General features: G+C 44.9%; 1 protein-coding gene across 1 annotated transcript in view; it reads right to left on the reverse strand.

Moving 5' to 3' along the window:
* Positions 1-24,629, reverse strand: part of NCAPG2 (non-SMC condensin II complex subunit G2) — a 431,039-nt gene that overhangs the window by 137,955 nt on the left and 268,455 nt on the right. Inside the window, exons 21-22 of the mRNA XM_086941500.1 lie at positions 24,415-24,558; positions 2,548-2,647 (exon numbers count right to left, since the gene is read on the reverse strand). Coding sequence (XP_086797626.1) covers positions 2,548-2,647; positions 24,415-24,558 — 244 coding nt within the window. The remainder of the gene's footprint in view (positions 1-2,547; positions 2,648-24,414; positions 24,559-24,629) is intronic.

The following is a 24,629-nucleotide window of genomic DNA, read 5'->3' on the forward strand; positions in this document are numbered from 1 at the left end:
TAGACAGGTCAGAGAAGGAGCTAATGTCAGTAGAAGCCCACGGTCAGTCTGGAAGTCACAGTAGCTCCAGATAGTGCACTAGGGGGTCTAGGCCTCTGTTAATTAAAGAACATGAAAATGGCCCTTAGAGCCTTTACTCATAGAGGTCCTCTGTACCTCCAGTACAAGATTGAAACCCTATACACACACCAGATTCCTTAAGATCCGATGAGCTGGAACTGTTCTAAGTCTCTTGCATTTACAAAGCAAGAAGAGGTGGGTGTTTTTAACATATCTGGATCTAGAAATGCTGGCAATTGTATTGATTTGGCCTGTTAGAATGCCAGAATTAGTTCAACAGATGATCCAAGAGAAGTACTACCTGGTTATGTATTTTATGCCGTAAGGAAGAAGATTGAAGAAGAGCCAGAGGGCTGCCTGCTGTTTCTCTTTCCACACTTACTGCCTTGCTGACGGTGGGAAGGAATGTTTTTGCTCCTTACAGCAATTGTGAAAAATCTGTGGTACTTTGAAATGGCTTGGAGGATAACCTTAACTTAGAATTTAGGTTGGAGCTTGGGTGTGACCTTAAAGATTGACACCCTAGGAATGCATATGAGAAACTTAAGGGCGCGCTACCTCCAGTGTGTTACCTAAACCCCTCTCATTATCCAGTTGAAGACCTGTGACTAAAATCCTGACAACTTGCTGGTGCAAGAGGGAAGACCACTGATATGGCATTAAAAATGCGAAACAATGAGTAACTAAAAAGCTATAAAGACAACTGTCAACGTCTCGAGTCCGCATTTGAGACAGAATAATTTTTTTTATATCATCAGTGCCCTTTGCCATGCCTCTAACCAGACTGTTATAGCTCATATGACAGCAGTTATTGGTGCACAGAAACACCTGGTACCACTGGATCATAACTACTTAAGAATTTGCTGAATCCAGTCTAAAATCTGAAAACAAGGTTCAGAGGAGAAATCACTGCCATCAAACATCAACCAAAATTGTCTCTGGCTGCTGTCCATGTCCCACATGAAGTGGTTGTCACCTGCATCTACTCCAGTTGTTTTAAAGATGTTCCATTTTCTCATGCACATCTTGGCACAATAAAAATGACAATGCTAAGATTTTATAGCCATAGAGCACCATATATACACCATGACACCCTGAGTACTTCAAGAGTCGAGGATGCCACAAACTGCTTTCTGGAGGTAGGTTCCGAGAGATCCATGCTGCACCCCTTTTGTAGTCGACACAAGAAAGGTAGTATAGGTAGACCCCACTGCTTGTCCAAGCTGGGATGGGGTTTCTATACACAGGAGATCACAGTGTGGTCTGGACGGCTCATTCGGACTTGCTTGGTAATTTCATTTGCAATGCCAAGAGGCCAGTGGGGGTAGAAATGTACTTTAAAGTAACAAATAAAGTAATTTTGCAAATGTAGACACAGAATCAAAAGCACTGGAAATTCACCCACTTCACTACGAAAAGTTGCTTTGTTTTCTGGATGTAAATAAAATTGCTGTGCTACACCAGAATGTCAAAACTGATACAATAGTTTAGTGGAAATAACCAAGGGAACCACCAGTATATTCTATCTAACCTGGAATGATCTGGAATCCAAAGAAAAACAATGATCCTCTGGTGCTCATTTACACCACTATAACATTTAAAGATTGGAATGTTATAGGAAAATGATCAGCAATATATTAATAATAATAAATAGTGTAAATAGGAGGGAAATGTTCTCAACTACAGGAAATGCACTTGAAGATTTTTGTGCTTCATCCTATTCCATCACATGGCAGGATCCAGAGCGGGGCTGCAGCTGACTCAACTTCTCTTGCCACTCACTACCAGTGTCAAAGTGCAAACTGAAAGTGTGAGTACGACTTTTTGGTTGGAACCTACTTTGGTTTATTTTCCGAGATTGCATTTACCAAGAGCGTCTGCAGTGACTGCACACGAAAGTGGCCACTGAACGCTGGCTTTGAGAACAACCTATTAACAGGTTGGTGAAGTTTCGAATCAAGAACCCCCTCAGGTACAGGCATGCAAACTAAGCCTATATACGGGTAAACCTACATACTGCCAAAAATGATCCATGTAATGATAATTTGGTTGAGAGTTCAGTAACTTTGAACATACGTATGAGGTAAAAGTCTGAATCACTGTGGGATGGACAGGAAAAACAAATTCATATAGCAAATATAAATGGGGAAAAAAACATGTGGCAGCAAAAACAAAGTTTTTACATCTCAGGCATTTGGCACCTGCTGCAGCTTTGATGCTGTTGCTATTTGTCATACCATAAACACTATGGATTCCTCCGAGCTACCTTTGGCATCACTACAGGGTATTTTAATGATTACAGAGTTCAACCTGAAACTTAGGCCAATTCAAACCATATTCGATGAAAAGAAAGATGTACGAGTTAAATACAATTTAGCTGCACCATCGGTTTAATATTCCTACAAGACTGCAACTATCAATACAAATTGAAGAATCAAATATATTTGTAATACTGAACTGCCATCAGAGCATAAAATGTGCTCATACCTGTACTCGTTATCCCAAGTATGATGTCTAAAATTTGTGCTTGAAATTCAGTATCGCCAAGGCCAACCATTAAAACATCCTTAGATACCATAAGATATGCCTGTAAATAGAAATGACAGTTTAGATCTGCATTTGTCAAGGCACAAAGACACTAAATACAAGTAAAAAAGTTACTTACATAAGGTAACACTCTCTGGTAGATACTCTATATCTAAGTGCAGATTCTTTACCTTTAGAATATCCCCCAGGTGCCAGACTGGATTCGGAACAATTGTCAGCAAAGCCCCAAGCGCCAGTAAGTCACATAGTTCGTCTCCGCATCGACTCAGCTTGGCCACAGAAGTGAAGTGGAGCCTGGAGATAGGGCCACCCAAATGCTCTTACAACAGTTTCTCTCTGGATCCCTTCAGAGCCATCATACGCCGAGTCCAAAAACGAATTGTCCGTGTCAGTGTGCAGATCATCATTTTGAGATCTTTTTAGATGGAAAAGAGTCCATTCCACAAAACTGGGATGCAGGATGGCAGGGAGATGGAGTATTCACCAGAAAGAGCATTACTGAAGGTAGGTAACTTGCTCTTCTGTTGAATACTTCCAATCACATACTCCTCATCTTTAGAATATGCCAAATCAGTACTTCCCCCACTAGCGGGACAATGGAAGGAGTCAGACCATAAAGTCCTGCATGAATGTAAGGTCAAAATGCCCTTCCCTTCAGACGTGGCTGCCAAGGCAGTAATGCTTTGTGAATGTGTGTATTGATGCCCCACTGCAGTCAAACAAGCACTCTGTGTGACAAAGCAGTTGTATCAGCCTTGGCTATAATGTAATGGACCCTCAACCCTTCTGAAAGCTGCTTCTTGGTTACTGCCTAACAGATCTTAATGCAAAGGACTATCAATCTTGACTAAACACGTTTTTGCACTGCATTGCATTTCTTTGCAGCACATGACCCCCGACAAAGAGCTTATTGTCCACCCAATGGTCTGTGGTGTGATTGATGTAAAAGCTGAGCATTCTTTTGGGGTCCAAATGATATAGTCAATTTTACTCTTGAGGGAGGTGAGGTGGGGCAAAAGACGTTAAAGAGTGATGGACTGCTCATGATAAAAAGAAGTTCTAACTTTCAGTAGAAAGCCTGCTCTAGCCCTCAGCACCACTTTGTCAGGAATTAAGGTAATGTATAGCGGCTGGACTGACAAGAGTTTAAAGTTCACTAATATGATAAGCTGAGGTGATCACAATGAGAAAGACCGTCTTCAGGATCAGGAGAAGTAGGGAACAGCTGCGCATTGGTTCAAAAGGAGTACACATAAGTAAGCAAGGGACCAAATTAGGATCCCATTGTGGCATCGCAAAAGGTTTAGGAGAAAATATATGACCACCGTTGAGAAAACCATCACAACAGGCAATTTGAACAAGAATGGTTGGTGCAGTGCATGCAAAAGGCCGAAAGGGACGCCAAATAACCGTTAACCCTGAACACTGTCACTCTGTGCTGGACCAAAGACAGAACAAACAGTAACACATCCTATAGATTAGCTTGCAATAGGTTCAGGTTATAGGTGCCATAACAAGTCACAAACTTGTGCCAGCTTCCGGCATAAACTGATTTTGGTGAAGGACACCTGGCCTCCACGATGACACTACTTCAGTAGATAGAGTGAATGCCAAAGCTCAATCTCTACCCATTGAGGTGCAGATTGTGCATACCGGGGTGAAAGACCCAACCTTGCAGCTGCAACAGAAGATCCTCCCCCTAAGCAGCATGCTGGTCACAGAACATATGCCAATGCCCAGATATTCTGGGTACCACTCTTCAGTCCCAATCCAGAGTCGCTAGGAGGACTTGGGCCCAGTTGTTCCTGATTTTCTTCAGAACTCAGCAGGAAAGTGAGCAAAGAGACAGTATATAGGAGTCCTGTGATCCACTCTAGGTGGAATGCATCAGCAAGAGGCAGCTTTCTTGGTAAATCCAACATGCAAAAGTGTTCACAATCTACATTCTCGGTGGAGGCAAAGAGATTGAGCCAAGGCTTTCTCCATTGCTAAAGTAACAGCACCAGTTCCCGGTATAGCAGCTATTCATGATCTGTTAGGCATCGTCAGCTGAGTTTGTCTGCCTAATGTTTAAAGATCCCGCCAAGTGGTGCAAGGTAAGGGAGAAGCTGGGTTTGTTCCGACAGATTTAAAGGTGCAGGATCCTGGCACAAAGCCCAGGTCCCCACCCCACTCTGCTTGTTGCAACGCCACAGTGGTGCTGACCGTGAAGATCTGAAGGCTTTTAACATCAAGTTAATGGAAACAAATGCATTAGACTACTATAGAGGCAGGTCTCCACTGCAGACCAGAGATCTCTAAACTCCACCTCTGCCAAATGACCTCCATGACCCAGCAGTGACACATCTGTCACCACTGTCAGTTCTGCGTTGATGGAGGGAGAGGGTTCTGCTGTTGGACCAACAGCAGTCAAGCAGCTACCACTGCAGATCTTTTGCAGTCTCTTCCGAAACGTGGATGGAGTCTGTCAGGTTTTCTTTGTGCTGGGTCTACTGAGAATTCAGATCTCACTGTAGAGCATGCATATGCCACCCGGCATGGTCAAAGATAAGAATGCAGGATGCCAACAGGACTCGATCCCTCAGACCCACCCATGAGAGACAAGACTGAGTCTGTACTATCAGGGTCATAGCCCGAACGTCCTGCACTGGTTGTTGCGGAGGAAGGGATCGAAAAAGCACCCAAAAAAAAGCACAATATCCAGGATGTCTCCAATGAAAGAGAGCCTCTGTAAAGGAGTCAGGTGTAACTTTGGAACACTGATGTGTACCCCAACGATATAAGGAGTATCGCCCTTGTCTGGGAGTGACCCATAACTGACTGGCGAGCTTGCCCTAAACAGTCAGTCGTCAAGGTAGTGCAAGATTGGTAGCCCTAACCTTCAAAGGTATGGTGCGACCAACGCCATTACTCTCTTAAAACCGGAGGGGCACTGGTGCACCAAACAGGAGCACAGCAAATTTTAAATTTGCATGCTTCACCTTGAACTGCAGGAAGCATCTGTGGGTCTGCAGGACGGGGATATAGAAATAGGCATACAGCAGGTCCAACGCCACCATCCAGTCTCCTGGATCTACAGCCGACACAACCTAGGGTCAGCGTGAGCATCCAAAATCTGTCCTTCTGTAGGAAGACATTGCCGGATCTCCAAGGCCAAGATCAACTCCTTGGCTCCTTTCTCCAAAAAAGCATAAACTTCCTGCAGCAAAATGGACAAATGGTCCTTCAAAGAAGCTCTGGTGTAGGTGGAAGATCCAACAGGGCGAAAGGAATAGCATGGCATAGACCCTTTGGACTATCAGCAGGTCTCACCCGTTGGAAGTTATGGATTGACATCCTTGGAGAAATTGATTGATCCAGTTCCCCATGGAAAGGTTGTGTCCTGCTAAGGGCAAAATAAAGCAATTTGGAGGCTGCTGCGAGAGAGATTGGGTAGCAGGATATTAGTTACCCCTGCTGACTTGAAAAATCAAGAAAAGACAGTGATGCTTGCTTTGGGGTGGTCTATGACGCTGTCTAGCACTCTTCTTTAAGAAAATCTCAGACTTTCAAAGCAGATTAACCACAATGAATCTAATAGACAACCGCTGGCCCTCTACTGATGCCATCATCTGCAAAATATCCTCCTTAGTTCCAATTCCGATAGAGGATTCAAGACTTGCCATCCGAAATCTATCAGGCTCCCCCTTTGATCCCTGTCCCCCAGCTGTCTTTGTGAAGGGAGTCGATGCAATCAATGTGGTATTGAACCCCCTAATTATTAGATCTTTGGAATCTGGGATTGTGCCCTCTACCTGAAAACAGTCAAAAATTCTGCCCCTTCAAAAATAACGCAGACACGAAGAGTCTAAGTAATGCAAATGCTACTTACCAGTATGCATCTGTTCTTGGCATGTAGGGCTGCTGACATTCATATCTGTGCATAGTCCGCCACCTAGTGTTGGGTCCGGATGATTGCACATTGTTGTCCTGGAAGAGTCTTCGAAGTATCACGAGATAGGTGGCTCCTCCCCTGGACTACAGTGCGCATGGGCATCGCCTCCATCCCCAGATTGTTTTTAGCCATTGGCAGAGATGGAGTGAAGAAAGTGAGTGATGACCATGCTATGAGCATATGTGTATATGAATAAATACTGCAGCTGCTACAGGCGCCGGGGAGGAGGGTGGGCGATATGAATGTCAGCAGCCCTACATGCCAAGAACAGATGCATACTGGTAAGTAGCATTTGCAGTTCGAGGCATGTGGGCTGCTGAATTCATATCTGTGCATAGAATACATAGCAGTCCCTCCATTAACGGCGGCCGCCCGTGCCAGCTGCAGCAGTTTGAAAAAGCGTTTTTAGAACAGCCTGACCAACAGCTGCCTGCTGTCTGGAATGCACGTCTACACAGTAGTGCTTAGTGAAGGTATGTGTGGTAGACCATGTGGCTGCTCTACAGATGTCTTCTAAGGGAATGTTACCTAGGAAGGCCATAGAGGCCCCCAACTTCCTAGTGGAGTGGGCCCTTGGTGGGATAGTGAGAGTGCGCTTAGCTTTAGCATAACAGATCTGAATGCACTTTACTATCCATCTAGCAATCCCCGCTTTGGAGATTGCATTTCCCTTGTGTTGTGTGGCAAAAGCGACAAAGAGTTGTTTGGTTTTGCGGAAATCTTTTGTCCTGTCCACATAGTACATCAAGGCCCTTTTCACATCAAGAGTGTGGAGCATACGCTCTGCCAGCGTCTCTGGGTTTTGGAAAAACACTGGCAATTCAATTGTTTGGTTCATGTGGAACTGTGAGACTACTTTGGGTAAGAATTTTGGGTTAGTGCGGAGCACCACCCTGTTAGCATGTATTTGGAAGAAAGGTTCTTGGATGGTGAGCGCCTGCAGCTCGCTCACCCTCCGCAGCGATGTAATTGCCACCAAGAACGCAACCTTCCAAGTCAAAAACTGGAGCTCACAAGAGTGCAGTGGCTCAAAGGGAGGACCCATCAGCCTTGTAAGAACCACATTGAGGTTCCATTCTGGAGCTGGTGGGGTCCTTGGTGGAATGACCCTTTTGAGTCCTTCCAGAAAGGCCTTGATAGCAGGGACCTTAAAGAGTGACAGGTGCTGCCTATTCTGGAGGTATGCTGCCATGGCAGACAGGTGAATGCGGATGGAAGAGTACGCTAGATTACATCGATACAGGTGAAAGAGATAACATATGATGTTCTGAATGGAAGCATCTAGCGGGTCAATGCTGTGGTTCACACAGTAGATGACAAACCTCTTCCATTTAGCTGCATAACAAGCTCTAGTAGTGGGCTTTCTTGCCTCCCGAATGATGTCCATGCAATCGGGAGGAAGATTGAGGTAGCCAAACTCTAGGACTTCAGGAGCCAGATCGCCAGGTTGAGCTGTTGCGAATCTGGATGCTGAATGTCGCCATGGCTCTGCGTCAGAAGGCTGGGAGTGAGATGAAGCCTCTGATGCGGTACCACGGAGAGTTCCAGAAACGTGGTGTACCATGGTTGGCGAGCCCACGTTGGAGCAACCAGGATGAGCGTCATCGAGTGTTGCCTGAGCTTGCGTGCCACCAGCGGTATTAGAGGTGCTGGGGGAAAAGCGTACGCAAATCTGCCTGACCAGTTCATCCACATCGCATTGCCCTGTGATTGGGGGTGTGGGAATCTGGCGGCGAAGCTTTGGCATTTTGCGTTCTCCTCTGTGGCGAACAGGTCTATCTCTGGATGACCCCACCTTTGGAAGTACGGTTGGAGTACTGATGGATGTATCTCCCACTCGTGCATCTGATGGCTGTGCCTGCTGAGCAGATCCGCCATCTGATTGTCCTTGCCCGGGAGATGCTCTGCCATGAGGAAGATGTTCCTCTGAATGGCCCACTTCCACATGCTCTGAGCCAGATGAGACAGCTGTGGAGAGTGTGTACCTCCCTGCTTCTGGATATAGTACATGGCCGTCATGTTGTCCGTCCGGATCAACACGACCTTGTTGCACAGATGTACTTTGAACGCCTTTAAGGCCATGAAGATTGCCATCAGTTCCAACACATTGATGCGCATCTTCCTTTGCTGAAGTGTCCATAGTCCCTGCACAGTGTAGTGGAGTACATGCGCTCCCCATCCCTGGAGAGAGGCGTCCGTCGTTAGGATGATATGTGGGACAGGCTCTTGGAATGGTCGGCCCTTGCAAAGGTTTTGTGGACTCCACCAATGCAGAGAGTTGTATGCCCGACCGCTCACCAACACTAGGTCTGTCAGTTGCCCATGAGCCTGAGTCCACTGACGTGCAAGGCACTCCTGAAGCGGACGCATATGTAGTCTCGCGTGCGGGACAATGGAGATGCAGGAGGCCATCATGCCTATCAACTGCATGAACACTCTCGCTGGAAGCGAGTGCTGGGGTCTGAATCGTTGGATCAGCGCCTGGATACTGGCGATTCTCGCTGAATTCGGCTGCGCAGTGGCTGCCAGAGTGTTGATTGTAGCGCCCAGATACTGTCGCACGTGGGCGGGCTGGAGATGGGACTTTGGGTAGTTCAGAGAGAATCCCAGATCGTGCAGGAGGTGAATGGTACGTGACACGTGGTCTACGCACTGCTGCTCCGTTTTTGCCTGAATAAGCCAATCGTCTAGGTATGGAAAAACATGGATGTGCTGGCGGCGGAGATGCGCCGCCACAGTCGCTAGGCATTTTGTAAACACTCTTGGTGCCGTGGTGACCCCGAACGGCAGGACCCTGAACTGGTAATGCTGGTCTAAGATCTTGAATCTGAGATACCTTCTGTGGGAAGGATGCAGGGGAATATGAAAATAGGCATCCTTCAGATCCAGCGTTGCTAGGAAGTCTCCCTGCTGAAGCAGGGGAAGCACCTGCTGCAACGTGAGCATATGGAAGTGCTCCGAGTTGATGTACAGGTTCAGGGGCCTGAGGTCCAGGATCGGCCTGAGTGATCCGTCCTTTTTGGGGATCAGAAAATACAGGGAGTAAACCCCCGTTCCCCGTTCTCCCAATGGAACGAGCTCTATTGCCCCTTTTTGCAGCATGACCAGAACTTCTTGCTGCAACAAGGTCAAGTGCTCGTTGGACATAGCACGGCTTCTTGGTTGTATGTCCGGTGGAATGGACGTGAGTTCTAGACAGTAACCGTACTGGATAAGAGACCTGACCCACCTGTCCGTGGTGATGGATCTCCACGCCGGCAGGAACTGCTGGAGTCTCCCCCCGACAGGTGACGTGTGATCGGGGGGAAGTGACAAGACGTCACTGCTTGTTGGCGGTGGTGGACCTGGATGCATTGTTTCCACGTCCCCTGCCTTTGATATTGTTGCCTCTGTAGCCACCCCTGCCCTTGTTGTTGTTATACGAGGACTGGGTGTTACCCTTGTAGTATTGTGTGGATTGGGATGCCTGTCCCCTTGAGGTGCCTCTTGAATTGGAGCGGCGAAAAGAACCACCCCGAAACTGCTGGCTTTGCAAAGCTCCCATAGATTTGGCAGTTTCAGTATCCTTTTTCATTTTTTCTAGGGAGGCATCCACCTCAGGGCCGAACAGATGGTCAGGATTTACTGTTTGCCCCAATATTGTGGTCTGTATGTCAGGTTTGAACCCTGAAATTCGGAGCCAGGCATGACGTCTAAGTAAAACACTTGTGTTGATAGCCCTGGAGGCAGTGTCCGCCACATCCAGGGCACATTTGATGGATGCATTTGTAATAAGTTTACCCTCCTGAATGAGCATCTCCCCCGCCTCCTTATATTGGTCAGGCAAGTGTTGTAGGATGGCATCTAATGTGTCATAATGGGCCCTATCATAACGTGCGAGCAGGGCTTGAGTGTTAGAGATCCTCCAGATGTTTGCTGCCTGTGCAGCAATGCGCTTGCCTGATGCCTCAAAGATTTTTGACTCTTTGTCAGGGGGAGGAGCGTCACCAGTTGTTTGCGAATTAGCCCTCTTTCGAGCGTTGGAAACCACCAGGGAGTCCAATGGTAAGTGTCCCTTAATATAAGTGGGATCCGTGGGCGCCGCTTTATACTTCCTGTCGATGCGAGGATTGACCACCCGCGCCCGGGTGGGCTCCTTGAATACCTCCTGTGCATGCTTCAGTATCCCTTTAAGCATTGGTAGTGTCTTGACCTGTTTTTCGGCTACCGAGAAGGTGTCGACCAAAAAGTCTGCATCCACTGGGTCTGAGTGCAGCTCGACGTCATGGTTCGCCGCAGCTCTCTCTATTAATGCATTGAATGCCGCCGAGTCCTCTGTCGGGGACGTCTTCGCGGCGAAAAGTTGAGTGTCCTGCCCCGACTGCGGGTCGTGTGTGTCGCCTCCTGCTGTCCAGGGCACCTGCTCCTCGTCCGGATCCGAGTACGCAGGATAGGTGTACTCGGCCTCTTCCTCGTCGACATCAGGCACGGGGGAATGGGCCGGCGAGTGTTCCAGGGCTTGTGGAGACAGTGTTTCCATCAGAGCCGAAGAGTCTGCAGAGTACTTCTTGCTTTTGAGTGGAATCCTAAAAGGTTCCAAGGCCGGCTCCGATGTAATCTTCCGTTTCAGGAGCGATAATTTTCCGGTGTTGGCGTCGATGTGCACCTCACGACGTTCCTCCACCGCGAGCGGCTGGAGCCGAAGCTTCGACACCACCAAGGCAGCCTTCGGCGTCAACATTTCCCGAGAGTGTCCGCTCTGCTTAGGCGCGAAGGCCTTCGGCGCCGACTTGGGAGGAAGGGTAAAACGAATGGGCGTTTGTTCCTTGGCAGGCTTCGGCGTAGGCCTAGGCACTACAGGGTCCTGGCTGGGAACCACAGACTGTTGGATCCGCCGTAAGGATTCTCCCACCTTCTTTGTAAGGGACGCCGAGGGCTGTACCGACTCGAGCGACTCCTCGTCTTCGAGAGCCTGTTCGACGGTAAGCCTCTTCTTCGGCGCCGACGCCCCATGGCCTGGCGCACTGTCGGCGTGACGCTTCTTCGAAGCCGTCTTCGGGTCCGCGACCCCTTTCGGTGCCGACGCCGCCGCGTCGGATGCCTTCACCTTCGGCGCCGACACAGAGGGCTTCGGGTCGGCCATTTTGGCGCGGCTCTTCTGGTCAGCCATTTTGGCGTGGCTCTTCAAGTCGGCCATTTTGGGTTTCGTGGAAGTTGACGCCTCCAGAACCTTTTTCACCAGCGCCACTTTCGGTTTCGGTTTCGCATCCGAGGGTGCGAGACCAGTTGGCTTCACTTTCGTTTTCTTGTTAGAAATGTCCGTGACCGGGCCCGGAGGCGGGGACGTAGGACTGGTTGGTAGATCTTGGGTAAGGCCCGAAGGCGATCCCTCGACCTGGGCCGTATAACGGGGAGTAACCCCAGAGTCTTGTTGGGGATGCTCTTCGTCCGAGCTATCACCCATTGCGGGACAAGCCCGGTCGTCGTCCCCTACCTCGTCGGAGACTTCGTCATAGGCCTCATCACCCGCGTCGCCGGTCTCTTCTTCGGACGCGGGGCCAGAGTCCGATTCTTGTACGTCTTCTTCTTCCTCAACCGATTCTTGGAAGATGTCATCAGGTGGGGGTGCCGAAGCCGACAATTGAGCCTGGAGCCGATTAGCCCGGCGAATCTTTAAAGTTTTCTTACTCCTAAATTTCGAACACGCCATGCAAGTGTCCTCACGGTGATCCGGTGACAAGCATGTATTGCACACGGGGTGCACGTCAAGGTGCGAATATTTAGAGTGACACAGCGGACACTTCTTGAATGGCGTCCGCTCCATAACAAAGTGTGTAGTGTAGGCCCGTCCGCGTCGAAAGCACATGGAGGGGCAGTAGTAGATCGGAGCTGAGTCAGTAAGAAACCCGAACGCAACTATACCGACGCCCAGCCTAAAGACCTTTTGGTCTCGAGTAAAAGTAGAACAACTATCGGTTCCTTTTTTTTTTGTTTTAAGCGTTTTTATTGTTTGCAAGTAGTGACAAAGTTCATAGTAGATCAGTATCATAATTAACATACAATTATAAATTCATTCAAAACAGATCATGGAGGAATACAAACATAAAACAGTATTTCTTAAAACAAAACTTCACATTACTTCTAAAGAAGGAAAGAGGAAAAGCAGTAAGGGAGAAAAAAAATTATCGGTATTAGACTAATCGTAGCTTTTAACCCACGAAAAATCCCTTCCATAGCTTTTCTTTTTTCAAAAGAGCTTTAGGGCCTCTAAGTTTTGCTAGGGAGAGCTCCATTGTTCTAATTTCATATACCAATGCTAACCAGTCAGCAACCAAGGGGGGTTCTTTAGAAATCCAAACCCTGGCTATGATTAATCTAGCGCATGCTATCAAAATCGTTAAAAGATCTTTGTTGGGGCAATTCATGTCTTGAATATCTAACAGAACCCATTGTGCCGTGAAATCCATTGAGCTAATTTGATAAGATTGAAGATAATTAGATATGTGATTCCAAAAATTTGAGAGTGCCGGACAGAAAAAGAGCATATGTTCAATTCCAGCAGCCGCAGTATCGCATTTAACACACTTGGATTTATCTGTCAAGGAGTTACCTTGTGACCAACTAGATATCCTTTGTGGCGTATAGTATAACTCCGTAACAGTCCTATATAGTTGCATTTTCAAGTTGGAAGAATGAACTATATCATTTAAATGAGATAGGGCATTACTAATGTGAGCTGAATTAATGTTTTGGTTTAGTCTACGAGACCATTTAGCTGCAATTTGGGATGTGTTTTCCTCCTTCACCTTAATGAGCCATTGATATCCCCATTTAATCAATGATTTAGTTTTTCCTGAATAAATACCTTCAAGAATTTCAGATTGGCCAACTTCCGTTATCTTTAATTTGTTCCAAAAAAAATCTCTAATCTGTCTATATTTAAAAAACATGTCGTCCGTAAGCCCATATGTAGTTTTTAAGTTACCAAAATCCATCAAGCCATTAATATCGTACAAGTCTCCTAGCGTGCTTATACCTAATCTCATCCAGCGATTTCCCACACCATCCGAAAAGATACCAGGCAGGCCCGGGTTATTCCATAGTCTAAGCTCAGCATTGTAAAATATGGAGTTGCTAATGTGCAAGATTTTATCCCAAATTCTGATAGCATGCTTAGCCGTCTTAAATTTTACTCTTTTGAAGTAATTAGGGTCGTGAACCCGTAGTAGAAATTGGTTGGCATCTGTTCCCAGCATATATTGGTAAAAAAATAAGGGAGGAGAATTCTTTAATAGACTCCTAATGCGCAAAAAGAAAGAAGCCAAAAAATACAAATTAAAATCCGGTAAAGTAAGTCCCCCTTTAAAGATAGGTAATGTCAGATATTTAATGGCCCTCCGTGCCTTTTTGTATCCCCAAATAAAACTGCTACAAATCCCATCTAATTTCTTAAAAAACAGTTTATTTGGCAGTAGCGGTATAGCTCTACACAAGTAGAGTAGCTTAGGTAAGATTTTCATTTTGATCAGGTTAATTCTCCCTAGTAGACTCAGAGGTATCTTGTGCCATTTTTTGAAACTTGCAGCTGTCTCTTTGAGAAATGCCCCATAATTTATTTCAACAATCTTCTCCACTTTAGCCATAAGTTTTATACCTAAATATACTGCTTCTTTGCTGGTCTTATAGATACATGCGGCCGGTGTATAATTAAGTATGATTTGGGTTTTGTTGATATTTAACTTATATCCTGAGATTTCCCCGAACTTGTGCGCTTCCTCTATAATTGCTGGCATAGCTTTGCTCACATCCGGTGTATAAATTGCGATGTCATCCGCAAAAGCTGTTAATTTAAGGGTTGTATCCCCATGTTGAGCAGGTACTATATTTGTTTGGGTATTTAGAGCATTTAAAAAAGGTTCTAAAGATAAAGCAAATAATATTGGTGAAAGGGGGCATCCCTGCCTAGTACCTCTAGAAATCTTAAAGTTATTGGAATCCATGCCTCCATAACTAACCACCGCCCGTGGTTCATCATATATTGACATAACCCAGTCTAAGTATGAACCTTTTATACCCATTTTTCTTAATACTGTCCATAAATAATCCCACCCCACTCGGTCAAATGCCTTTTCCGCGTCTAACATTATCATACCGAGTGGGGTGTTAGTGGTTTCAGCTACATCCAGAACTGTTATAGAAGTATTAACATGCATGGTGGTGTCTCTACCTATCACAAAGCCATGCTGTTGGGAATTAACCATATCTGGCATATGGGGCGCTAGTCGATTAGCTAAGATTTTAGCAAAGATTTTCACATCCGAATTTAATAGAGAAATGGGCCGATACGATCCACACTCTTTTTCCGGCTTCCCCTTTTTCAAAAAGAATATGATTTTTGCCAGTTTCCATGAGGAAGGGGCTTGTTTAGAAACAATAATAGAGTTAATGACTGTTTGTAATAAAGGAGCCAACTCTTGATAACAAAGTTTGTACATCTCCCCTGGTATGCAGTCTTCCCCAACTGCCTTACCTAAAGGTAAGTGATCAATAGCTATTTTAATCTCTTCCATAGAAATATTTGAGTTTAGATGTTGAATCGTTTCTTGTTTAAGTTCTTGTGTTGAGTTTAAATGTTGATCTAGATATTTTTCAATATTTATTTGGCTCGATAGCTCCTCTGGGGTATATAAGTGCTGGTAGAATTTAACAAATTGAGTTAAAATTTGATCCTCCTGCCCATATAGTACAAGATCTGACCCCATTATTTCCTTTATTCTAGTTTTCGCTTTCCTGTCCGCTGTTTTATAAGCTAATATTTTTCCGATACGATCGCCCCCTTCATATTGATCTAATTTATATTTATGTAGTCCAACCGCATATCTTTCCCTTAGCTTTTTCCTGAGTCCAGCTTGTATCCCTGCTAGTTGTGTTCTAATTTGATCAATATTGTTTTTTGATTGGAGTGTTGCATCCGCCAATTGTGATTCCAAATTTAATAGTTTAGAAGTCATATCCTTATTCTGATTGCGATTTTCTGTATTGAGCCTGTATATATACTGTTGGACACAGCCTCTGATACTACACTTGCAAGTGTCCCATACAGTATTAATACTCGCTGTATTAATATTTAGCTTAATAAACTCTTGTATATGATTTTTGATCGATGCGATGAATGATTGGTCACTCAATAAGTGTCTAGGAAAAGTAAATTTTCTTGCTTTTGCTTTCTGATTGTCAATGTTGATTTCCATAAGGAGAGGATTGTGATCCGATGTTACTTTGGGGCAAATTTCAATCGTGCACTTTTCCAAAATATTTTCTGAAGCCCAGATCATGTCGATCCTAGAGCATGATCTGTGCGGGGCAGAGTAATAGGTATAACCTGGCGTCTTTGGGTGTTTAGACCGCCATATGTCTCTAATGTTGTTTAATCTAGCCAATTCTAGAATCGCCATTCTAACTTTGTGCATTCTTTTAAAATTCCTTGGCCCCGTAGAATCCATTTTATAATTCATCACACAGTTAAAATCACCGGCAATAATAGTTTCCCCTTCCCATTCTAGTAATTCTATGCTTAGATCTTCATAAATCTTAGGTTTATCAATATTTGGGCCATAAACCACACAGAATACTAATTTAGCTTCAGCCCCTTGAATCTGTGCTATTGCCCATCTGCCTCTATTATCAGTCGCAGTCTTTATTGTATCTAGTTGCAGTGTTCTTTGTTTCAAAATAGCAACCCCCCTAATGGTCTCATTCAACGAGGTACAGATAACCAATTCATAACCTAATTGTGTAAGCCATTTTTTATCCTGGTATTTTATATGAGTTTCTGACAACAGCACTATGTTCGGATTATACATTTTTATCTCTTCTTTTACTAGGTTCCTTTTACTCTTATTGTTTAGGCCATCTACATTCCAACAAAAAATTCTTAGCTTAAGCATTTATTAATTATTAAATTCAAATATAGTAAAATCCTATTCCTCTTTGTATTAAGCGTCCTTAATATTCCATTGTCACCTTCTCTAAGCCAAAATAAAACGTCAAAACTTGCAAACACATTTTTCCTTTTGATCACCACCCCCCACCCCTGACTTCCGTTGCCACCCTTGCCCTTGTGGCAACCCCACCCCCTCCCTTGCTGCTCTCTGTTTCTAGGGGGGGAGCTCCCCTCTAGCATAGCTGCCGCTGGAGTGGCAGCTCTGTGAAGAAGCATGCATGAGTGGTTGCTCAAACCTAAATTGAATCGTACTTTAAGTACCTTTAGTGACTATATTCAGTTCACATTTCGGAGTATCACAAAATACCAGTCTATATTAGAGGGGAAAAAGAAGGTAAAAAGAGAAGAAGAAAAAAAAAAAAAAAAAACCAAAGAAGAAATTGTACATACATATGCCTGAATCTAACCTGCCTGAATTAGAAATTAGAAAATAGCAAAAAGGACACAAAAGGAAAAGAGCAAAACAGGTATAGCACTAGTTCTCTTTTTCTTTCTGCTTTCTTTCTTCATTATCACATGAGAATTTTTCCAAGCATTGTTCCGCGGTTAGAGGATCAGTGAAAAAAGCCACTTGTCCATCCCGGATAACTTTAAGGCGGGCAGGTTCTTGTAAATAGGCCAGGCATCCTATATTTTTGAAGGCATCGATTAGTTTCCGGAGCTCCCACCGTTTATCCATAGTTACTTTTGTTAGATCAGACTTCACAAAAAAAGTAAAGTTATCAACAGTTACCGGATTATTTGGTTTAGCTTTTAGTGCAACTGCTTGTCTCAAAAGAAAATTGCCAAAATAAATCAAAAAAGGTCTTGGGAACTTGCTATTAGTGTTCTTTTGAACTAACGGTAGTCTGTGTACCCTTTGGAGTTGGGAGTCCCAATCCCAATCTGCGAGATCCACAAAGGCCCTTTGGAAAAGTTTGACCACAAAAGCTCTCGGGTCTGACCCCTCAATACCTTCCGGTATTCCAAATAATCTTAGATTTTGTCTTCGGGCCCTATTTTCCAAATCTTCCACTTTGGTTTCCAATAAGGTCAATCTAGAGGTGTTTTGTTTAATAGCTGAGGAGGCATGATTAAAGTCTTCTTCCACCTCCACTATTCGTGTTTTAATGTCTTCTATTTCTTTGCTGATTCCTCCTAGGTTTTGGCAGATGTCTCTCATAGTTCCTTGAATTTTAGTGTTATCCTCTCTCAATTGGAGGTATTGTTGTTGACTCTCAGCCCTCTGCTCTAGCAAAGTCTGCATAATTGCCTCCATTGATATGCCCTGTGGTGGTATAGAATTGAAAGTATGAAAAGAGCTTGGTTGAGAGGAGTTCCCGTCTTGCAAAATAGATCCTCCAGGTATTGGTTCATGCGAGTTTGATTGTGAGCTTGTTGGTCCTGCAACAGAAGAGTCCAGTTCCATTACTTCTCCTGTATTATTTTCAGAGTTCTTACCATTTAGATCTAATTGTATCTGAGTTTTTGTCAAGCTAGTTACAATAGTTTCCTCGGGGACGTTTATCTCTTCACTATTTGAATCCAGCAGCTCATGATTAAGTTCCATACTTGGTTTCTTAAGCCCGTTTGATATAATTTGCAGTGTAGAGATATCTAGAGCATCAGTAGAAATAAAGGAGGCTCCAGGGGTCTCTGCATGTGTCTCTAGATATGTCCCAACATTTGAATCATTGTTCTCCTCTTCAGAAACTAAGATCGTATTATCTGAGACCTCTTGATTCACAGGAAATGCACTTCCATTAACATTGGTTAGGGGGTCAGTAGGTCTGTCCACATTTAAGCTTGTATTGTTGCTTGACTTGTCCTCTTGATGTATATTCAGTTGCCCATTGGACTCATCCGGGCTAGCCCCTGAGAGTCTTAGGGCCATATTTTTTACTCCGCCTTTAGCTTCTATCCACCTTCTCAACGGACTATCATCCATTAGACGACTTTTTTTATTTTCCACCATATCTTTACCTGTTACCTTTAAGAGGAGAAGTTTTTGCTTCGTTTTGACCTTTCTTTTAGTTTTTTTCGGTACCAATTTTTTGTTAGTTTTATTAGTAAACAATTCAGAAGTCTCATTGTTCCCATCTTCTTCTTCTGATAGTTCCTCATATTCGACATTTGAATCTTCGCCTGTCTTAGTTCCAGATTCCTGACTCAAATCAATTGCTCCTTCCTGCTCCCTATCTTTTGGCTTATTTTTATCAACTTTCTCGCATATGGTACTATTAATATCAGGAATCTCGGCACCTCCCCCTATATCTTGTAACATTTGTGGCGATTTGTTGGTTAGATCAGTCTCGATATTTTTCTGAACCAGCTTTGTTTCATTAGTTCCCTTAATTTCTTTAGTTGCAGAGTTTATAGTCTCCTTGTCTATAGGTACTTTATCAGATCCTTTCTTACCTTGAGACCTCTCAGTGGTTAGCCCAATATCTTGGATACTGTCCTGCGTTTTTATCATTGCCTGTTCCACTCCAGATATTTTACCTTGTTCTTTATTTCTGGCATATGCTTCATCGTTCTTATTATTATTTTTACTTTTATTTTTATCATCCTTCATAGTTTCATTGTTCTTATCCTTTCCGAAAGACTGCACCTCTGATACATTGAAGTCCATTTTTAGCACACCCTTGGCGTCCCCTTTAGCAGCTATGGAGGAATCATTCATCTTTTCTGAACACAAACCCTTATCAGCATTGCTAGTTCCAAAGATATTCGAACCTGGGTTATCAGTTACCTTTACAGCCATTTGGCTAGTCTCTTTCTTATCCCCCAGGGTGCTTACCTCCGTTATTCCTACAGCCACCGCAGTTATAGTACCTGTAAGTAGTTTCTTAGGTGCCAAGGCGGTCTTCTTGGATCTTGTCTTACGTGAGGACATCGATTCTTGCCCCACTGCTGTTTCTGCTGTTTCTGTCTGCTCTGCTGATTCTGCTGGTTCTCTTTCCCCAGCGCGTCCTTGCTGCCGTGTTCCTGAAAGAGCTCTCAGGTGTGTACTCCGAGTTACCGCTCGGAACGCCCAGCTGATCGTCAATGTAGAGGGCAGTGTAAGGCGGGCGTAGCTCGCTGCACGGCTCTGGGAGCGAAGCAGGCTCCTGCCGTATTGCAGCAACTCCCACAACATCGAGTCCGCCAACCGGTAAGCGCCGATACCAGTCTCCAGCCGATCTTTTCTTATCTTTTCACGCGAGTAACAGTTTACCAGCTTGCCAAGTCATAAATCGCCAGCAAGTAATTCAAACCTCCTTCTCATTCCTCCCTTACTCCGCTCTCCGTTCTACGTCCTCCGTTAAGCCTTTGTTTGAGAATATCTCATTCCTTTGTTTGTTCGTAGCGCCATGAGCAAACCACACAAGCAGCGTCTACACACGGCGGCGTTCAGCCCGCCATCTTGACTCCTCCCCCTCCGCGGAGCCCCACAATCCCGGCAACAATATCGGTTCCGATAGAGGGAACCGAAAACACATCCGAACCCGATGGCGGAAAAAAACAATCTGGGGATGGAGGCGATGCCCATGCGCACTGTAGTCCAGGGGAGGAGCCACCTATCTCGTGATACTTCGAAGACTCTTCCAGGACAACAATGTGCAATCATCCGGACCCAACACTAGGTGGCGGACTATGCACAGATATGAATTCAGCAGCCCACATGCCTCGAACCTATACAAACCCATCTCCCTGATGCCAAAAGCTTCCAAAACTGTAGAGAAGATTGCGACTCTGCAGCTTTCCAGCTACCTAAAAACGAATAAGCTCGTCCACACCAGTCAATCAGTGTTTAGACCCAAATTTAGCTGTGAAACCGCGCTCCTGGAAGAGATCAAATTACACTTCAGATGCTGGCAGTAAAGCTTTCTTGGTCTTGTAAAACCTCTCTGCAGCTTTTTGATACGGTCCCACACTCCAGACTGCTTGATCATCTTCATGATATTTGCATCAGGGGCACATGGCTAAATGGCTGGGATCCTTCCTTGAGGATAGATTCCCAAGAGGTCTGGCTGCCACCTTTTTTGTCCAGAAGGAGCAGAGTTTTAGTGGGAGTGCCACAACTATCTTTAACATCTACAGGACTCATTTGGCTACACTAGTTGAGTCTTTCAATGTCAAGACAGTCTCTTATGCTGATGACTCCAGGCTACTCTTGTCTTTTAAGAAGGATGAGCCAATCAACAATGATGCCACCTGCTTATCGGCAGTTGAAATCTAATGAACTCAAACATAACCCCAATAAAACAGAGATTCTTAGCTTTGGACATCATTTTATGTTTGACCTACAAGCCCATTGGATGGACAAGGTTCCTACACCTAACGCCCAGGCAGAAGTAGTGAAAAACCTGGGTGGAAAGATTGATAAACAGAGGTCACCTCATTCGCAAGTTAATATGGGGGTTGGCACATGCTGTGGTCTGTTGCAAACAGTCAAAAAATTCCTGAAAATTCTCTCCCTTCCTGCAAGGATCACTGTTCTTCTGGCCCTGGTGGTGTTCAGACAGGACTATGCCAATGTCCTTTATGCGGGATTGCCACAATATCTGCTACAGAAACGACAAATGGTTCAGAACGACGCAGCCAATCTGGCTCTTCAATTACCAAGGCAAGCCTTGATCTTATCTCATCTGAGGAACCTACACTGGCTTCCTATTAAAAAAAAGGATCAAGTGTAAGATACGGACTCTTATGGACAGGGCTCTAAACCATTCTGGACCGGCATATCTGTCCTCCAGGATTCAATTCTACTCTTCCCTAAGAACCTTGCGTTCTTTCCTCAGCCATTTTGCCAAAGATCCAATGGTTAAACAAGCAAAAACCGGAGGAAGATCTTTCTCCCTCCAGGGCCTGCAAGCTTGGAACAGCATGCTTGCTCAGTTACGCCAAATGAATAATAAACAAGCTTTCAGAAAGCAACTATTACCTTGCCTTTTCACTTTCTAATTCTGTCCCTTTGCATTCTCTAACCTTCTACAATAGCGCTGGGACACTCCTTGGAGTAGCTGTACGCTTTAGAAATCCTGACATGCATACCTACATAAACACCTAAGTCTGGTGTGGTGTTGCCAACAGACCCAGATATTCTTAGTGCATTACGAGCAGCTGTGCAATCTGCTTTTTGGTCGGGAACAAGACCGGAGGGCACCTTGACATGTCCTTATGACTTCTCATTTGGAGAGTGCGTCTTCTTGGGTTTTAACCTACACGAAGACTTGGACTGCAACAACACTGGGCGCAGTGAGTGTCCCTGACTTCAAAAGAAATGTCCTATGGTGCTCAGCATTGTACAGCTTGTGTTTACATTTTCATCATCGCCTTAGGGTGCATCAGGGCACACTCCTCTCAGGATTTGGGGTTGTGGCCCAACCACAAACACTATAGGCACACCTCATGCAAATATATCACTGGTATTTGCTTGCGACTGTCCCTACAAGAATTAAACCTTGAAGTTTTAAGAGGGAACATGTTCCCTTACCCACTGGAAAGAATTGTGTTGGGAAAAAAGGGCTCATCTGTAGAGGAAAAAGTAGGCTCCACGTACGATGGTGCGGAAAGAAAGGAACTGACATCAGCATACTTGGGTGGAACCTATATACCAGTCGTCACTTCTGTGGAAGAGCAGAGTCGACGCAGAACAGCAGGACAACCCCACTGGTGTGGAGGGGCTATGTTGGAAAATCTTCCGGATCCAGTCTGGCACCTGGACATGTAACTTTTATGAGACTAACCAAAACCATTTGAAACAGTAAAGTACATTTGGAAACATAGATCCTACTGTGCAACGCTATAATCTCTGCTGTTCCAATGAGTTATACCTACTACCCAAAATCTGTGAATCATAGATCACCAGAAATTTTGATTCCTACTGGTCAACAGGTTAGATCAAACATCTTCTTGCAAAATTGAATATTTATGGTGTTGGGAGAAAGGAGCAAATTTCTTTATTGAGTTGAAATGAATGTCATCCATCCGACTTAAAGACGCTTTACATGTGGACATGAGGGGATTTGTTGTAATGGTCAGGGGATAAATAACTATTTTATTTAAGGGATTTAGTAGGTTGTGGTATAGGGGTTAAAACACAGTTTGCCAAGACATTAGCAAAAGCATGTTTACAAATGAGCAGCAGGTGTTAAAAAACTATACTGGTGGGGTAGAGTGATTGGGGCATTTGCAAGTGGTGATGATTAGAACTACGGCTTGTGCAATGCTATAATTGCATGATTTGTCCCTTTGCTATTTTTCTCATCATTCTTTCCTTTTTTCCTGATTTCTTCCCTAATTTCTTCACCCTCTTTCTTCCTTTGCTCATTCCTCCATTATTTTGGCCTCCATCCCATTTGTTATCAATTAAAGACATCCTTACATTAAGTTAAATAGGTTCAGATTATTACAAATTTTAATACATTTTGATTAGGGGTTCCAAGTCTCAAATTAATCAATCCGGATTTGCATAGCGGACTAATCACAAGTAAGGGTATCCCATTCGCTTGGTCCGGCTGTTCGGTGTTTCAGTCAAAGAGCCAGGTCTTAAGCCTCCTTCTGAATTGCTGGAGTGAGGGTGCTGTTCTGAGGTGGATGGGGAGGCTGCTCCACGATTTGGCAGCACTGTACGAGAAGGAGCAGCCTTCACTTTTGCAGCGGTGTGGGCGAGTGAGAGGAAGGCCGAGCACTGGGGTCTGGAGGGAAGGTGGAAGCTGAGGCGGTGGTTGAGGTATACTGGTCCTCGGTTGTGAAGGGCTTTGTAGGCATGGGTCAGCATCTTGAATTGGCATCTTTTGTGTGTGGGGAGCCAGTGGAGGCTCCTCAGGTGGAGGTGATGTGGGTCCTTCTGGGGAGACTCAGGATGAGTCTAGCCGCAGAGTTCTGTAGGATTTGTAGTCTTTTCGTGAAGTTTGATGCGATTCTGGTGCACAGAGCATTGCCATAGTCCTGGAGGCTGGTAACGAGGGCTTAGGTGACAGTGCGTCTCGTGGTAACCGGGAGCTACTTAGTGATCTTGCATAGCATGTGGAGTGTTAGGAAGCAGGTAGAGGAGATTGCGTTGATCTGGCTCTACATGGTGAGTTTGTTGCCCAGGATAATACTGAGGTTTTAGGCTTGGACCGTGGGGGTGGGCTCCTGGGTGACAGGCCACCAGGAGTCGTAACATGGTGAGGTGGTGCTTTCGAAGATCATGGCTTCAGTTTTGCCAAAGTTTAGTCCATCAGCACCCCCTTTTGTAACGTTTAGTCTGAGGCAGTTATCTTGCATCCAGTTGGCAATGCTGGTAAAGCATAATCAGCAGTTGGTCTTCGCGGTGGACTGGTCTTTGGATAGCTAGAGGATGAGCTGGGCGTCATCGGTGTATGAGATGATGTTGAGTCAGTGGTTCCCGACTATGTTGGCCAAGCAGGTCATGTAGGCATTGAAGAGGGTTGGGCCGGAGGATGAACATTGAGGGAGGCCGCAGAGGATGTTCTTGGGTTTAGGTGAGAAGGGAGGGAAAATAGACGCAAGCTTTCATATATCAAAATAATTTAACCCCTTCGATGCTGATGACGAGCTCAGCTCGTCATCACCCACGGGTGTCGTGTGCTGATGACGAGCTCAGCTCGTCATGGTGCCACTAAAATGGCAATTTCCAGCACAGGGGGGGGAAAACGCCTAGCAGCCAAGTGGTTAAAGAAAAATATAAAAATAGTCTTTCTCCTGCTCTCCCTTCTAAGCTAGATTTGTACTTTATAACGTTCCAATACATACAACACTCTAGTTTAACATAGGACATTATATTTTTACTGGAAAGTATGGCGCAGAGCAGCAAGATTTCGCCAACAAAAAAAAAAGGATTTCTAGTCTTCCTTCAGTTAACGTGGGGAATGTGACATTTTACAATTTCTTTCCACAAACAAGCTCAAGATAGACAAACCTTAAGGATCTGCTGTGGAACTGAGCACGTTTCTGAGACTTCTGCTTCTCCTTCAGGAGTCTGGAGAAACGATAAGATGTCTCTTTCTATCCACATTCCAGTCTCCTCCAGAGTAGATAAGTAGGTCCTTCCTTCTGAGCAGAACTGCACATAAAGATATCAGAGGTTAGTCACACATTAAATGGAAAGAACTATTGTGATACTGGTAAACTATT

This window comes from Lissotriton vulgaris, chromosome 10 (assembly GCF_964263255.1).
Source record: "Lissotriton vulgaris chromosome 10, aLisVul1.2, whole genome shotgun sequence".
NCBI lineage: Eukaryota > Metazoa > Chordata > Amphibia > Caudata > Salamandridae > Lissotriton > Lissotriton vulgaris.